The sequence below is a fragment of the Lepisma saccharinum genome, chromosome 25, assembly GCF_977018435.1.
Source record: "Lepisma saccharinum chromosome 25, izLepSacc3.1, whole genome shotgun sequence".
Classification (NCBI taxonomy): domain Eukaryota; kingdom Metazoa; phylum Arthropoda; class Insecta; order Zygentoma; family Lepismatidae; genus Lepisma; species Lepisma saccharinum.
Window position 1 is genome coordinate 805540 of NC_139253.1, and position 17677 is coordinate 823216.

Genomic DNA, 17677 nt, shown 5'->3' on the forward strand with positions numbered 1-17677 from the left:
CCCGAGGGGTTTAACTTTTCTCCAGACTGACCTTCTAGAAACATCAAGAGCGAGACTATTCCGTGGGGATTTCTCGAACTATTACTTCATCAACGGGTCGAGAGAAATTAAAGCAGCCGAAGGCAATCTATCCCAGATTGAAATCGAGATCTAAAAACCCAGCTAAAAGCAAACTTTGATTTAGAATTTTCCCATTTTCCTGCATTCCTCGCATTGATTTGGAGCGAAGCGAAGATTCATGTAGAATCGGTGAGTGGAGAAGAATTCTATCTCTTCTCTGGCGAAATGCTAATAGGGTAAAATATCTGCCTCACGCTTCGACTGTTTATCGACGATTTACCCCGTGGCAGTCAGTTTCTCGTTTTTACGGGCTTTTTAAATCATTTGTGTGCATTGGAAACACCTTCTGAGTGAGTACAGTGATAGCTCTAAATGGCGTTGTGTTGCGTTGAAAGGTTGATCCATCCTTCTGTGAATTCTGATAGAAATGTGGAGGGGCCGTTGTATCCACTTTATTTGATGCTATAGTCTATAATTTTCACTGGATATGTTACGTGAAAGACTACGCGTTGCTTTAAACATGAGGAAGAATGGATCAGGACGAACGCAACGGATTATAAAGAATGGGGTATTGCAAAGAATTATTTTACTTGAGAAATTTATTTGGTAAATTCTGCAGTCTGGTCCTCGTAACTACTGATTCTTTGTTCGAAAACGAATTTACAAAGACTTTAGACTCGTGCACTTACCACATTCACCTCGCTTGCACTTGTGACTGCGAGCGATCCATTCAGTGCGAACTATCTATGCGATGCGAGCTTTCCGCCTGCACACTACATCTCGAAGCCGGTAAGCAGCGGGGCAGGAGGGGGCGCTTACGTTGAGAAGGGAAGGAGCCCCATTTTTAACGGAACTACTTCTGTTCCTTCTACCACGATTACAATGCCCTAATAGCATGGTGTTGAAGAAACGTTGCAGTCTCGTAATCAAGAAGGGGGCTCCCCGATGGCGAAGTGGTAGCGTCTTTCCCTTGTAATCAAGGGATCCAGGGTTCGATACCCGATGGAGGCACATAGTGGTTCGGATTACAATTTAAAACTATAGGTCCAGTACTAATTAGCCTTACTGTGCATAAACACCAACACAATCAATCATTCGTAATCAAGAAGTCCCGAGTTCGATACCTGGCGTAGGCACAACCTGGTTCGGATCCCACTTTGAACTGCGGATCCAGTCCCAAGTAGCCTGTCTGTTCTCCAACTGACTTAAAACTTAAACAAACAATACCACGCTGCACTGTTACTTACAAAAATGATAACAAGAGATTTACCCACTGCACGAACGCGACCGGCGAAGTCTCTAACCTTGCTCCCTCCCTCCTTACCAACCCCTCTTACAAGGCTACAGAACTGCTGCTCGCTCTGCAGCCTACGCGCGCATACGAGGGTCACTATTTATATTATGAGCCTAACAATGAAAAAACAGGAATTTGGCATTCAAAACTGCTTTATTGTTTTTCGAAGTATTCTCCTTTATGGTCAATACACTTTTGCATTCGTTCGAACCATTTGTCAAAGCAGTTTTTCCAATCTTCTTGAGACACCTCCATAATATGGTTTTTGAACGCATCAACGGCGTCTTCCGCCGACGAAAATCGTCCACGCAATTTATTCTTGACATTCGGGAACAAGAAGAAGTCATTGGGTGCCAAATCAGGACTGTACGGCGGATGACCCATCAATTCGATTTTTTGACTGTTCGTAAAGTCGGTTGTTAGACGAGATGTGTGACAGCTGCCATTGTCTTGATGAAGAATGATCCGACGGCGTTTGTTTGTTTTCCGTATTTGACCGAAGACCTCTGGCAAACAAATTGTTGTGTACCATTCAGAGTTGACCGTTCTACGTTCCTCTAAAGGCACAGTTGCCACATGACCAGTTTTCCCGAAAAACAGGCGACCATTTGTTTCGATGTGCTTCGAGCGCGAACAACTTTTGTTGGATTGGGTTCATCTTGAAACACCCATACAGTCGACTGCTGTTTACGTTCCGGCTCATATGCATATATCCATGATTCGTCACCTGTTACAATCTTATATACGTCTTTTGAAGCATCATGATTGTATTTATTGAGCATTTGTTTGCATCAATTGACGCGAGCGTCTTCTTGAGTTTTTGTCAAATTGTGTGGGATCCAACGAGAACATACCTTTCTCACAGCTAAATGATCATGTAATATTTTATATATGCTGGTGGAACTAATGCCTATGGTTGCCTCAATCTCACAGTATGTCACATGACGATCTTGCAGTATTAGGTTTTGCACAGCGCAAACGTCAAATCGCGCCTAACTTCAATCAGTGTTGAAAAGGCTCAAAATATAAATAGTGGCCTACGAGATCGCCCTTTCACACATACGGCGGGATGACCAGGTTAAAATGTTTTCAAAGATTCTTAAGTGTCCAGTTCTATGGAATACAATTTCAGTTTTCTTGATGTATGGATAAATTGGATATGTCCGACTTCCAGGAACAATATAAATCTCAATACTTCAATTGCGTCTCCAATGCCTAGTAGTGTCGGCAGAATATTTTATTTAGGTGACCTGAGCTTCGATAATCACTTTTCATCTACAATTTCTTTCTCTACTCCTCTATGTTTCTCTTACTTTCTATCTTCATTGTATCTTTCGTTCTGGTTTGCTTTCTTGTATCTTCTCCTTCTTTCTCCTTACATTCTGTCTCTTCCCCTCATTCTCTATTTACTTCTTCCTTTTTCTTTAACATATTAACACGTTCTCCTCTTTCTTACTCTTTCTTTGTCTCACGATCTCTCTTTCTTACTCTCTTGTCTTCTTCCTCGTTTTCTCTTTCATAATTTAATACTCTATTTATTATTTCTTCCCTTGTATCCTCTGTTTCTGTTGCATTTCTATGTAGGCTATGCTGTCATTTCCTGTTCATTTATGTCTCTCTCTCCAATTGTTCAAATTTCAATTTATTTCTCTTCATCCCCTCTCTCTTTCTCTCTCTCTCTCTCTCTCTCTCTCTCTCTCTCTCTTGTTACTCGTTGTTTTCTCTTTCTTTCTCTCTTTACTAGTTTCTGGTTCTTTCGATCACCTTCTCTTCATTTCTGACCCTGTTTCCTCTTATATTCCAGTCTCCATCTCTGTGTGTATATGTGTGTATTATTCTTGATGTACTACAAGTAATCCTGGAAATTTATCGTGCAGGATATTTTAGTGTGCAGAAGGCCCAGAGGGTACTCTCACCCCTTTTCCTCAAGAACAAGGTTCTCAATGGTGACACCCCTTCCCCATTCAGAAGCCTGTATTCAATAGAACGGAGACCACGTGACAGATAAATTTGTTTCGAGGCCAATAAAGACGGATCAATTTAATTTGGTCGTATTGGATGCTGAATGGATTTTCCCTCAGACAGAGTTCAGGATTTCCTTTCTCGTTTCCCTTGCGAGAAAAGTTCTTGGGTACATCTGGAAGAAGACTCGCGTAGTTGGAACTCTTGTCGCCTGAAATGTCCCTAACTTCATTGTTTCTGTGATCATGAAAAATGGCTCTCCGCTTCCCTCAGACATGGTGATTACGAAAGTTTTTCTGAGCCTTGTAGGGGAGAACCATTTCGTAATAGACATTGTTGCCATATCATATTACCAGGAAATAACTTAATTTTTGCTTCTGAAACTAATATTTATTATCTAATTGTAATGCAATGAAACCACAGAATATTGATTTTTTAAGAAACTAAAAGAAATTGTCTTGATGTAATGAAAGAAAATAGATATCTACGATGCATCAACACATTAAACTGCATTTGTCTAAATACTGTAGATTTACAGTCCGGTATGTTTGAAGTTCGTTATGCACCGATCTTCTTGGAATACTGGTTAGTATGGCGCGCTACGACGCCAAGGATGCCGGGTTCGAATCCCGGCCTGGACATGGGTGTTCTTTGTGAGTATTCCTTCATCAATTTCATCATGTCATCACTCATTCTCATTTTCGCGATTAGCGTAAAGTGGCAGAAAAGCGAAGCAAAAATCAACCAAATGAATCAATCAATTGAAAGTCATTGTCAATTCACTAAAAGAACACAAAACCCATTCCTTGACTTATCTAGACAGCAACGTCACCTCGAAAGCTTGGAATCAATAGTAGTTATCCTGGTCATGGTTTTAGCCACCCCTTGCTCCCTTCCCATTCATATCTCGTAAATCTAGCCTGCTCAACCCACCATATTTGTGAAAGAACGCTCTCGTATGGACTGGAGAGCGAACAGCGGGACTGTAGCGTTGCATGAGAAAGTGAGCGAGACAGGAGGCTTCGTCGGTGGCGTTCATGCCGTGGGAAGCCTCTCGTCATCCGTATTGTGAGTAGCAGTGCAGTATGGCATTGTAATCAAAGGAAAAGAAACAGGAGGTGGTTCCCCGAAAAGAGAAAGTGCTTGGTACAGGGACATCTTAACTGAATGGACGTGACTCCCCATTCCACTGCTACTTGCTGGCCTTTAACATATTTTATAATACAGGACTACTATAAAAATAATTCATTCGATTTCAAAACACTGTACTTTTCAAAGTATTGCATCTACACATATGAATGATACATAAAAATAACAGTAAACTCATCAAGTTTGCATTGTGACACACCAGTTGGTAACACAACTGGAGTGCCTGAAGGAATGGCGACACACCGAGAAAAGAGTTCTTGTGTGTTGCAATATGCGAGATGTTCATCTGTTATCGCAGTGTTAGAGAATTTGTTTACGTACTCCAACTGCCAAGAACAGGGAACGCATCATTGCTTCTCTGATGACCATTGACAGGGGATTGCTACAAAATGAATGGGTGGAACTCGACTACCGCTTGGATGTGTGTCGTGTGGCCAGAGGGGTGCACAGAGAACATTTGTAGAATGTGAGGAAAACTTGGTGAGTTTACAGTTATTTTCACGCATCATTGAAATCGAATGAATCATTTATAGTAGCCCTGTACTTTCTCATATTGTATGTACAGTTACTCGCAATAAAAATGAGTCACCTAGATCCTGAATTCTTGCTTCTTTACACGGCGTTATGTGTGTTGCCTAACTATACGGCGGTGGTAGAAGTTGGCATTGAAAACTTGCTATTAAACTCCGCTTATCTCCGTAGAGTTAGGCAACACACATAACGCCGTGTAAAGAAGCAAGAATTCAGGATCTAAAGTCGGGCCGCGATAAGAAGCGGTGTGCAATCAGAACGCAGAACGGCAGAACGTGACCAAATTCTGTCTTCTCGTTGGCTGCCATGTGGCTGGGGGTTTTCTGCGTTGCAACGTTCGCACAAACAGGCGGACAGGCTAATCAGCTGTTGGCAAGCTTGGGAAACGTCACGCGAAATTAAGCACGTACGTATCAGTATGCTAATATGTTATTTCCGTCGTAAAGTGATAAATTAACGAATCTAGAAGTTTGAATCTGACGTTTCTTGTAGGTTAACGTTACCTTCCGTGCGAATTTTACTTTCTGACAAGCATGAAACATTTGATGCTCTACACAGCAACCGAAAACCTTCAATGAAAGAACCTTTGTTGTGTTTTTATTATGGTACATTGCAAGAATCAGCTACCAACATCTTTTTACTTGTGTTGTATCGTATCACAATTACCTACAAAAGAAAATGCGTCTTGTGTTATGAACAACTGTGGCAAATCGTTCTCCTTTGATTTCATGCCGCCTCTATTTGCCTTCTTTGTCACACCGCGGTGTTCATCTTTTTCGCAACTCGATACCGACCGCAGCTATGCCCGCCTATTGTTTTTGTATATCAAACTAGCCCTTTGTTTTGTAATGACATGGAATTTATACTTCTGTGACATTGTTGAAGCTTCAGAACGTACAAATGAAATGCATTTCTTGAAAATTATTGTGAATTACGTATAAATTAATTACGTACAACTTGGTTTCGTTAACACGTTTTTAAATTATATTTTGTGGAACTTACAAAAATTTACCTCTAAAACAGAATTTCACAGAACTGAGTTACTGTATTACGGAGAAGAATTTATCAAGAACAAATCAATTGTGTGTGAATTGATTGATTGATTGATTGATTGAGTTGGTGTTTTAAAGTCCACTTTATACACACTACGGCTAATCTGGAATGGACCTACAGTTGGAAGTGGGATCCGAACCACTATGTGCCTCGACAGGGTATCGAACCCAGGACTACTTGATTACAAGGCGACGACGCTTACCCTACCACTGTACCATCGGGGAGCCACGTGTGGACAGCGCGTCGCTACCAGAGCGGGTGGTTCCACGCCGGTTGCTAGCGCGTCCCGACTTTAGGTGACCCATTTTTATTGCGGGTGACTGTACATATTTCTAAGATTAAAGTTACAAAATCAGTCCACTTTGTGACTGAGACTGGAACAGCAAACGCTTCTAGTAAGAACTTAGTGAACCGCTTCGGGAGTCATTGACTGAAATTGTAGTCGCAAGTTGCGACTTCGGCACCTAATATCGAACATTGTTTGGAACAGCGTTATCCAATACGCTATCGGGAAGGCAACGCAAAATTCGTCGTGCGTTTATAAGGAGAGAACGCGCAGTGTTAAAAATGACCAGATTTGGTTTCGAATGATGCAAGTTGCCAACGCTGACAACAGGGATCCGCTTTCAATGGAGGTGCATTACGCGGCGGAAATTGAAACTCGGCGGTGAAAAGTGGCTTTCGAGAGCCTTGAAAGCCGTTCGCGGAGCTCAGATATTTCAGACAACTGGAATCCCGCATCCAGTATCTGGCATTCCCGATTAGAAGCCGTATGTGTGGGCGTTCAGGAACAGAGGTCATGCAAATAAAAGACTGGATCAACACAGAATGTGGGTTTGTAAGATGAATCGCTGCTTCCAAAACAGATCTTCACGAGAAGAGCGAACATCTGATATACCTGTTTAACATAGGAACAGTGGCAAATAAAACTCACTTGTAAATTTTATCGTATACAGTTGAGATCCCACTTTGAATTGTAGGTCCAGTCCCTATTAACCTATCTGCGCATAAACTGGGCTTAACGCAAGAACTAAAGAACACCTCCAACAAAACACACACACACTACAAACTGCATGTTAACGTACAACTTTTCAATCGTAAAAAAATACCCACTGTAACAACTAGAAACTGTGTGCATATTAATATGATAAACTTCAATACTTTATTTGACTTTATTGTTGTAATTATTATGTTATTCATTTTTTCCAGATTACTGAAAGTAACAAACATTATACTCAAAAATTTACATGTAAACCACCTTTTTTTCATTATACCTGGTGGGGCACCTAAAAGTACCACCGGAAATATTTCGTGAACAACAATGAATATTGAAAAACTGCTTTCGCAGATATATAGGTATGAGAGGGGCTCTTGAAATTAGTGGACACAAAACGTTAAACTACGTAAGGAAGTACGATTTTCAACACAAACTTAGTTTTTTTTCATGGAAAACTCATTGTATTTTTATCTCACTTCAAAGTACGGAAGATTCATTAAGAATGGCGTTTGTTACCTTGGTAATACGTCAAGTAGTTCTCAATTAATTATAAAGTGAAGTTGACGCTTGAAACAAACATTCTCACAAGTTGATTCGTGTGTCGTAACATACATATCCCCCTTTGACGTCATTCGTGTATCGTAACAAACATGTTACTCTTCTGGATACTATGTATGTGCTGTGCTTAGGATATTTGTTACGTTCCAACAACTGCGGGTTACAATAAAATGTGTAGTTTGTAAATTATCTAAATTATCTGAATTTTTCCGTACTTTCAAATGAGCTGAAAATAAAATGGGGTTTCCATAAAAAAAAACTGAGTTTGTGTTGAAAGCCGTATTTCCTTACGTAGTTCAATGTATTGTGTCCACTAATTTCATGAGTCCCTCTCATACCTATATATCTGCGAAAGCAGGTTTTCAATATTCACTGTTGTTCACGAAATATTTCCGGTGATACTTTTAGGTGCCCCAACCGGTATATGTATATATTTTGTTCTTATATTCAATCTATATCCATAAATCTAATATGCAATAGTTTTTATATTTTCTCAATGTACTTTTTATTCCATCTTTGTATTGTATTCATCTCTCATAGAAGCGTATGTTGTAATAACGGTTCTTGAGGCCGAAACAGGACAGCTCTAATAAAAACGACATTATTATTATTAACTAAAGCAATATATTTACTTCTTTTTGAAGCGAGGGTAAATACATTTCCGTGACTTGCTCGCTGGCAAAGATTAATTCTCTTGAGATGTTGTTTTAATGTTGTCGTTGTGTGTACAGGTCCTGGCCAACTCCTCGGATGAGCAGAGCCCCCTGATGGCCTCCTTCAGGGGAGAGGACACCCGCTCCAAGTGGAGGCAGTGCTGCGACGACGCCATGAAGTGCTGCGCCAAAATGAGGGACGACAAGCCCAACAGGACGCGTGAGTACCTTTGCCTTTGGACACAATAACTGAATCCTCTCTCTCTTTCTCTCTCCCTCTCTCTTTCTCTACCTTTATTTCTTTCTCTCTCTTTATATGCCATTTTGTCTGTCTGCCTGTCTCTCTCTCACACTCTCTCTCCCTCTGTGTGTGTACAGACACGTCCAATAAAATTGGGACATCTACGTATATCCTAAAATACTGAATTTCCCCTAACACTTTCTTTTCCGTAGAAAATTCGTCCACCACCGCAGTGTTTGGCGACACACATAAAGCATTGCAGTGAAGCACTTCAGGATCAGGCTGGCAACTATACATGTCTTAATTCCCTTCTGTGCGATTTTCCTACCCATTCCTGCGTGTGTTAATACATTTCTCTGTGTTTGTATGTCTGTATATGTGCCTTAACACCCCCCCCCCCCACCCATGTGTCCTTTCCCCCTCTGCGTATGCATCACGCCATATCCATATTCGTACGTTTGTTTCTTTGTGCGTCGCGTCTTCCTGTCTATTATCATTCCAAGACAGACATTTCACTTTTTCTTAGAAGTGGCAACGTTGTCGCTATGCAATCAAGGAGTCTAGAGGGGTGTAAGGGCTGCTCCTTCCACGTACCGCACCCAATAGTCAACCTCACTTCCACGTAGTACACCCTGGACTGCAGACTATCGAGGCTCTGGCGACTGGCCCCATGGCCAGTATAATTCTGTGTCGTCCTGTGTTTTGTCCTTATTTATGCCCATTTTAGCCTCAGCTTTTAACCAAGGTAAGGAACTTTTAGTTTTTACACACGCTTTTACTTTGGTTATGATAAGGGACTGGACCTCGTATAGTGTGACGGGTGCAAAATAGCCTCAGTGCTGACGCACCAAAAAGAAAAATAATTCAAATTCAAATTCAAGAAGTCCAGAGTTCGATATCTGACGAAGGCACATAGTCGTTAGTATCCAATTTCAAACTGTCCTGTAATCAAGGTGTCTCGGGTTCGATTCCCGGTGGATCCCACTTTAAACTGTAGGTCCAATCCCGATTAGCCTAACTGTGCATAAAGTGGGTTCAAACTAAAAACTCAAATCAATGTTTAGGGACATCCCCTGGATATTCCATTGCTTCATATGGATGCATCTTGTCCCAGAAATTATCTGTATTTCACAAGCGATATATCGGAAATCGAATTATGAACAAAAAAAAACATTTAGCGTGTGAAAACCAAAGCGATTAAAGCAGACTCTCTCTCACGCTTTACGAAAAGCGATGGAGAATTGCCCATGTGCGGAGGATTAGCTAGATAAAGGCCCAATCATATTTTTAGTCCTCCCTCGAACACGAGAACCTAAGTCAATTAGAGATGGATGTTAGATTATCTCGTAATCCGCTTTGTCACCTGCAATCTCGGAACAGAAAATAAAAATGGGGCGACATCCCTCTTCATGGGAATCTCCCTGCGTCGAATGTTGATTTTACAAACGAAAAGAAAATCCCGGATTTATTCGTCTGCCACAGGAATCCATATCAGTGTCCGACAGCTTCCACGAATAAATGATGCTTTTGTAAAAAAATTCTATCTGCTAACACGAACCGCAGCGCCAAATGGTATCCATAACAACCGAGCTTCTTGGTTACGGTGCATTGTCAACCGTGCGAATCCTGACCGCACATGTATGTTAATTTCATGTTCCATGCGAACGTACGGTCCTCAAGAGTAATTTAAATATAGGGTGATGCAGTGAAACGGGAAGATTTAAAAAATTCACAAAAAATAGAGAGAGCAAATATTAGTTAATTTTTTAACATGAATGTACTGTACATGAGTTGAAATGACTAGTGTACCTGAAAAATGTTCATTGTTTTTAATATGCTGTCAGTAAGATGGCGTCCTTGGTGTTGCACACATTGTCGGAGTCTCAGAGTAAATCCGCCCATGAAGCTTCGTAGCATCTCGAAGGGGATGTTGTGGATCTCTTGCCGAATTCGCTCCTTCAAATTATCCCTGGTTCTTGGGAGGGTTGTCCTCGAATACTTTGGATTTGAGGTAACCCCAAAAGAAAAATTCAGGAGCCGCCAAATCGGGTGAACGGGCAGGCAACGGAATATCGCCGAATGTGCTGATGAGACGACCATGAAATGCGAGAGTAAGCACATCCATAGACACTCTGGCAATATGGCTAGTTGCACCATCTTGCTGGAAGAGTGCTTCTTCATCTGGGTCATAGTCATCGAGGACAGGCAGGAAAAAGGGTACCAATATGTCAGCATAACGTCATGGGCGGATTTACTCACACTCCGACAATGTGTGTAAAACCAAGGACACAATCTTACTGACACCATATTAAATTTCAGGTACACTAGCAATTTCAACTCATGTACAGTACATTCATGTTCAAAAATTAACTAATATTTGCTTTCTCTATTGTTTGTGATTTTTTTTTAATCTTCCCGTTTGACTGCCTCACCCTATATATCGAAAATAATAACAAGGGAGGGAAGTTGTATGGCAACACTGGGTAGGGGAATGGCAACACTGAAGACCAAATTGCCAACCTCGCGTTCACATAGTACGCGAGGTTCTACTTACATCCAGCATGATCCTCTGTGTGATTCGTGCTGTACCGTCCATATTGACTGATTGGTTGATTTCTTTTTCCATAGACACAAAAGCTGTATGGGATAATTCCATTAACTAAAACAAAACAGAGGACAAGGAAAACTAAGAAAATAAAATGTCTGTTAAATTTTTAAATCTACACTAATTCATGCATTCACTACTTGACAAGAACTACAACTATACTGTATCTGAGGACTACAATCTCCTTACCTGAGGCTGTAAAGGGGTTCTCAGTAAGGTAAGCCGGGGTATTAAGGACCACTGGGTATTAGGGACCGTGTGATAGAATTTCGTAAAAAGAGCAAAGAAATGCGAAGCGGCAGGCGCACCAGCCGTGTGCACGGTCTGTGATCCTTTTTTGTTTGTATAAAAAGTACTCTGCACACAAATGGCGTGTAAGCTGCGTAGTTAAGACCGGGAAACGGAACCAGCCAAAGGACAGACGCGCGAAAACGCCATAAAGAACTGCTGAGCGGCTGTGTGGAGTTAAAAGCGCATCCTGGAACGTCTACTGCACTAACAGCTGCAGAAGAATCACAATTAGAGGAGAGCTTCATTCTATTTCCTCAGCGGGGTTTTGGAATGAACAAACAAGACGTGTGTGACGTAGTTCAAGATTATTGTGTTTCGAAATAGAAGGACGTACCATTCAAAAGCGAACCGGTCCTTGATACCCCATTGGCTGGTCCTTATTACCCAGCAAAGGGGCAATTGGGACCGTACAACCTACCTTTCAATTTATTGTTGTTTTTGCCTTTGCATTATATTCCTACTAGTTTGTGTTGTCATTTATGTAAACTAGACAATATACATTCCAGAATGCATCCTGTTTGTGTTTTCTTGAACAGATCCCGATGAATTTCTTCAATGAAATAGCAATTTGGCGATCCTTAATACCCCGGTTTACCTTACACATAAGGACAAAACACACGACAACACACCCTTCATATGATTATCCTGTCCATAAGTCCAGACTGCAGAGCCCCGTGACACGTTCTTTCAGTCAAAAGAACATGATTATTTAACTAATACACAATTAAAATGGTCACTTGAAGACTCGTAGCATTCAAGTGATGCCTCTCAGGATATTGGGAAATAATATCTCTGTTCGGTCGTCAAATAAAAATCAAAGTCAAGTTTCCACTAAGAGTAAAGAAGTATATTTTACTTCTTAGCAAAAGAAACACTTATGTGCATAAAATCCATTTCACTCAAAGAAATATCAGCTTCTTACAATTCAACTTGACCACTTTTAAAAACTCGAAGCCCGAACCCAAGGTCAAGACAAAACACAATCGTAATTCCCATGGCATCAGCTTATACAAGATATGTACATACAGGTCAGTCACTATCCTGACATTATCAGTGATAGGTTTAAATATCACATACGACAAGAATCACAAAATAAATAACAGAGATTAAGATTAATAACAATAAATGGTAAATGTCTGTTATATCGGAGACACATTTCTTCATTTTTACAGAAGAAACTACTTACGGAAATGATTTTCTGTAGCATTTTGAAAGTTCGTGGAGATATTTTCTCACCGTAGAATGCTGCACAATAAGAAATAAGCACTTTTTATATAATAAACTTGCATTTTGTGCAAAGCGACAACATTATGCCGTTGTTTCCATTATGTACCTGCAGATGGCGCGAGCGACGAAAGTCACGCGGTCTCGCCAGTGTTTCCAAACGTGCCTTTTTTTTACGAGATTTTTTTTTAACTATGCTTACCTAACCTAACCTTGCCGGAAATGGTCCGTGGGGCTATCGTGAATGGTTTTTGGGGCTATCCGTCAATGGTTTGTGATGACATAATGAACACGAAATTAGGTATTTTTCGGTTAAGAAGGTTGATACACTGCATACCCACTACAAATCGACAAAACACAAGCACGACGCGCGATGATCCACAGCTGTGCGCGCCGTATTGTATGTTCCGCAACGAAAGAAAGGACCCAAAAGAATTACTCATAATGTGAAAAATCGAAGTTATTTTCGTGTAAAAAGCATAATGGCACCTTCAACTATATTCCGCAATACACAATTGTTAAGTACGAACCATTTGAAACTGAAAATATCCGATAGAAATGTGTCTCCGATATAACAGACATTTACCCAATAAATATTTGTAGAATAAGAAATAAAATTAACAACAATAAATCTTGGTCCGAGGGGAAGGGACGTGTCACTCGTTGGCCTACAAGAAACAGTGACCGGGGTGTCTGTTGGCCGTATACGTTTGTGATTGTCCCTTCACCCATCTCATCTAATCACCATTCATCCTCATCTTCATACTCAAACAAAAGTGGAATAAAAGCGACGTAAAATAAAACAAATCAGCCAATCAACATGGGGGACACTATGGTACGAGCAAAGGTGAAGCGGGAAGAGAAAACAAATGACTGTCAACTTAAATTCGCCATTTTTGGGGGTTCTCCTCATCCTGGTACACCTATACCGATAAATGTCTGAAGCTGTTTGGTTCCTTGATTCATCTATGCAATATTGTCACATTTTAACGTGTAGGAAACACAATTACACATCACAGATTTCATTTCATCATTCCCCTTTGGTATGAATGAAAAATTAAAGTCATTGATATGTTGATTAATTGTTATATGAATGAATTTTCTGAAGCCATTTCTTTGTTTTCCAGAGGCCGGATGGTGTCCCAGAACGTGGGACGGTTGGCAGTGCTGGGACGACGCTCCCCCGAACACGACGCAATCCACCTACTGCCCCACATACAACACCTTCGGGACAAGCACCCCGAGTTGCCATCGCAAGTATACCTTCTCCTGTTTATCAATCGCTGTTGAACGCACGTCCAAACTTTTGGATAACCACACGTATTCTTATCTTTAATAGTACTGTAATTAGTATAGAGTAGTAACAGAATCAATTTTATCGAGCACGCGTGTTTCGGTCTTGAGGCCGCTGTTACAACATACCTTTGACAAAATAGAGAATGCATATTGCAATTGATATTCTGCATTTTGAACATAAGAATACGTACGGAGGCGGCAGGGGATAATTGCCCCCCTAATATTTACATTTAGAGTTTATTGTAGAGGGATGTTATCGCCGTTAATAAACAGTATTATACTCTTTAAAATAAAGATGAAGGATTTTCAAACCGATGAAAGATTCCTGTATTTATTTTTTTTTAAATAAAAAGAATCAGAAATAGTCTAGTCGAATTCACTTTCAAAATAGTCTGATATATGTTTATTGTTCTATTAAAGCCTGTTTTCCACCGTTCAAAATATTTACAGTTAATGCTTATTACACTATATTAAAGGGTTGGGGCATTCCATGTCAAAATACCCTGTAATCTCAATTCTTTAAAATTAAATACTGTAACTTTATTCTATCACAAAGGTGTAAGAACAATTTTAAACTGCCATTTCGAAAAAAAATTAAATATTATACGACTACATAATTAAGTTAGAAGGTATTTTGCATATTGCTCGTTTATTTTAACTTTGCTATTTACTTTTGTTTTGTATTGTGTCTCACCCATGACACCAAAAAGCAAATAATTTATCCTTTAACTGTTACATTTCCTTCCCCCTCAACTCCCCTACAATATCCATAGGTACGTTACCTTGTCTCTCTCGCTTAAATAATTTATTTTTCATAATTTAAAAATTTACATTAATTAAATAAATTTCATATTAAGTAAAGAAGCATTACTTTATCTGTCCTACCGTGACACAAAATTGTTCACTTGCGGATATAAATCTCTCGAAGCATTTTAAGGGTATGTTTAATCAACAGTGTTAAGTTTCATATTTCATATCTCAGAAACTGTAAGATAAATGTTGCTTAACTATTAGTAGATTAGTTACTTTAATGCCAAAAATGTAGTCTAGGCGTCCCACCCATGACAAGAGAATGCCCGGTGATGTAGTATCCAAAATTTACCTTTGGTCCAACTTTTGCAATGGCATTTTCGTTGCGTAGGTATGCAGTTTACGGTCGTATAAACTTGCACATATTTTGTGTGTGCGTGTGTAAAAGTTCATAATGGACTAATGCTACTTCGACCCGTAGGTGCAGCAACGAAAGAATGCCTTGAAGGACGCTGGTTCGTACTGAGTTTCCGCGATGAGGAGTGGACGAACTACACCGCCTGCAGCAGCGTCGACCTCATGAAGCAGAGGGTGTACGTCAGTGTGGCAGCGTACAGCGTCACCTTGGCGTCCTTAGTGCCTGCACTCATTATATTTTACAGTTACAGGTAAGAAACAATTTTCACTTCTGAACGGAGATCAAACTAGCAACCTAATTTCTTTCAATATATTCGGGGCTGGTAGCAGATCTTATACCATCGAAAGTTCCCACTTTTGTTTGCAATCTGCAAATTTCGAAATTTACATGCCGATACCACAAACAAGCGAGATATTGACCTCCGAAATGTGCCCACGGCACTCCCAATTTCTCGCATCACAGAACACTTTCACTATTTGATCCAACACTCAAGCTCTGACCAAGGCAAAATTTATTGTAAAAAAAAATATACACCAATAACGTAACTTTTCCACTAGAGTGCTGCATCAAACCACTTTCGCTCGCTCAAACTCTTTCGAATCTCCCACGCTCGAGTATGCTACGCTCGAACGTACCGCACTCGTAGTGGAATGATTGCCATCGTCCCGTATTTCAGAGCCTAAGCAGTACTGTCAACCTAAAGTCCATACATGGAAGGAAACCACTCTATGCAATAACAATTCTAAATAATTATTTCTATATTATGTAAGACTCAAATACAGGACATATGAAAGTATGTAATATCTACAGACCGAAACGTAAAATTGATATACATGCTGACAGACCTGCCTAAGCAATTACAAATATCGTATCCCAGTGCGACAAATAAGTGTACATCACTTCTCACTTACCGAAAAGGACAATCGGTAAATATGCGATATCGCCCGAACGGATTTCTTCAAATTTACTGGAGAAACTACTTACTGCAATCAGTTTCTGTAGCATTGTCGAAGTTCTTCGAGGTATTTTCTTTTGCGAAAACTGAAAACTTCACCATACAATGCTGCAAAACAAGGAATAATCACTTTCTATGTAAGGAACTTGCATTTTCTGACAACATTATGCCGTTGCATTATGTACCTGCAGATGGCGCGAGCGTCGAAAGTCACGCGGTCTCGCCAGTGTTTCCAAACGTGCCTTTTTCTTACGATTTTTTTTTAACTATGCTTAATTAAACCTAACCTAACCCAACCTAACCTAACCTTGCCGGAAATGGTCCGTGGGGCTATCGTGAATGGTTTCTTGGGCTATCCGTCAATGTTTTTTGGGGCTATCCATCAATGGTTCGTGGGGCTATCGTGAATGGTTTTTGGGGCTATCCGTCAATGGTTTGTGATGACATAATGAACACGAAAGTAGGTATTTTTCGGTGAAGAAGGTTGAAACACTGCATACCCACTCCAAATCGACAAAACACAAGCACGACGCGATGATCCATGACGAGTGCAAGCCATATTGTCTGTTACCCAAGCGAAACAAGAAAGACAAATAATGACTCGTAATATGAAACGTTGACACTATTTTATGGAAAAAGGCATAACCTCACCTTAAAGAATCTTCCACAATGCAGAATAGGTAAGTATGAATGATAAAATTAACGACATATACGAGTGAGAGGTGTTCGAGCGATATCGCCTAATTACCGGACAATCATATTCTGCGAAATAATAATTTTATGCAATAATTTTTACCTTGCTGAGTGTTTGATAAAACATGGAAACAAGGCTTAATAGTGTTGCAATTATTTAAAAGCAATTTTCGCCATACACGCAATAGAATACCTCGGATATCAAAGCATAACGAGATATTGCTATCACCGCTAGAAGTAACCCTCCTAACGTAAACAAAATTGTAAATCATTACTTTCACCCTTTATTTTGAAGCAAATGTTACCCACACACGAAACATAAACACGTGAAAATTTGAAGAAATAATGTAAAATTGCTATCACCATGGTGAGCGGAAGTCTACATTCTAAACACATGGAAATTATGACTAAACATCTAAACTTCCATCCCACACCAGCTTGCATTCATTCTAACCTACCTGCTGACATTATAGAAGCTCTTTCACATACACTTTTTCGTCCTTTTGCAAATTTCAGTAAGGAATAGACCACGTCATAAGGTATTGCGTCCAACGTCAGCGCATTGAAGCTCCCCGGCCGACGTCATAAAATGTTTAAGAGTCCCCCTGCGTGCACTTAGAGCCTGCTTCCTCGCCGCTCTATTACGCTCCACCTTGCGACCGTCCTTGGAGGATGGAGGAAAAAAAAAGATGTCTCTACATCCAATATTCTGCGAGGCCAGCCAAGAGGAAGAGACTGCCGATGGTTTCAACGTCTTTCCCTCCCTCCGTGGGCAGTCATTGTCTTCGAACGCGGTCTTCTCAAAGTGAATTTTTACCTTACAACTCCTGGTACTTCCCAAAGGCACCATTTCGTGCTGAGAAGATGCTAACCTACCTTTGCCTCAAGTCCAAAATTTATAATTTTCTCTCGTGGCTTCCCCGACGTTTTCGGTGTTGTGTGGTGCG

General features: G+C 40.4%; 1 protein-coding gene across 1 annotated transcript in view; it reads left to right on the forward strand.

Annotated features, from left to right (window-relative positions):
- The window catches only part of LOC145978984 (calcitonin gene-related peptide type 1 receptor-like), a 99516-nt gene that overhangs the window by 36968 nt on the left and 44871 nt on the right, over positions 1-17677 (forward strand). Inside the window, exons 3-5 of the mRNA XM_083112040.1 lie at positions 8336-8477; positions 13746-13871; positions 15146-15332. Of these exons, the coding sequence (XP_082968166.1) occupies positions 8336-8477; positions 13746-13871; positions 15146-15332 (455 nt within the window). The remainder of the gene's footprint in view (positions 1-8335; positions 8478-13745; positions 13872-15145; positions 15333-17677) is intronic.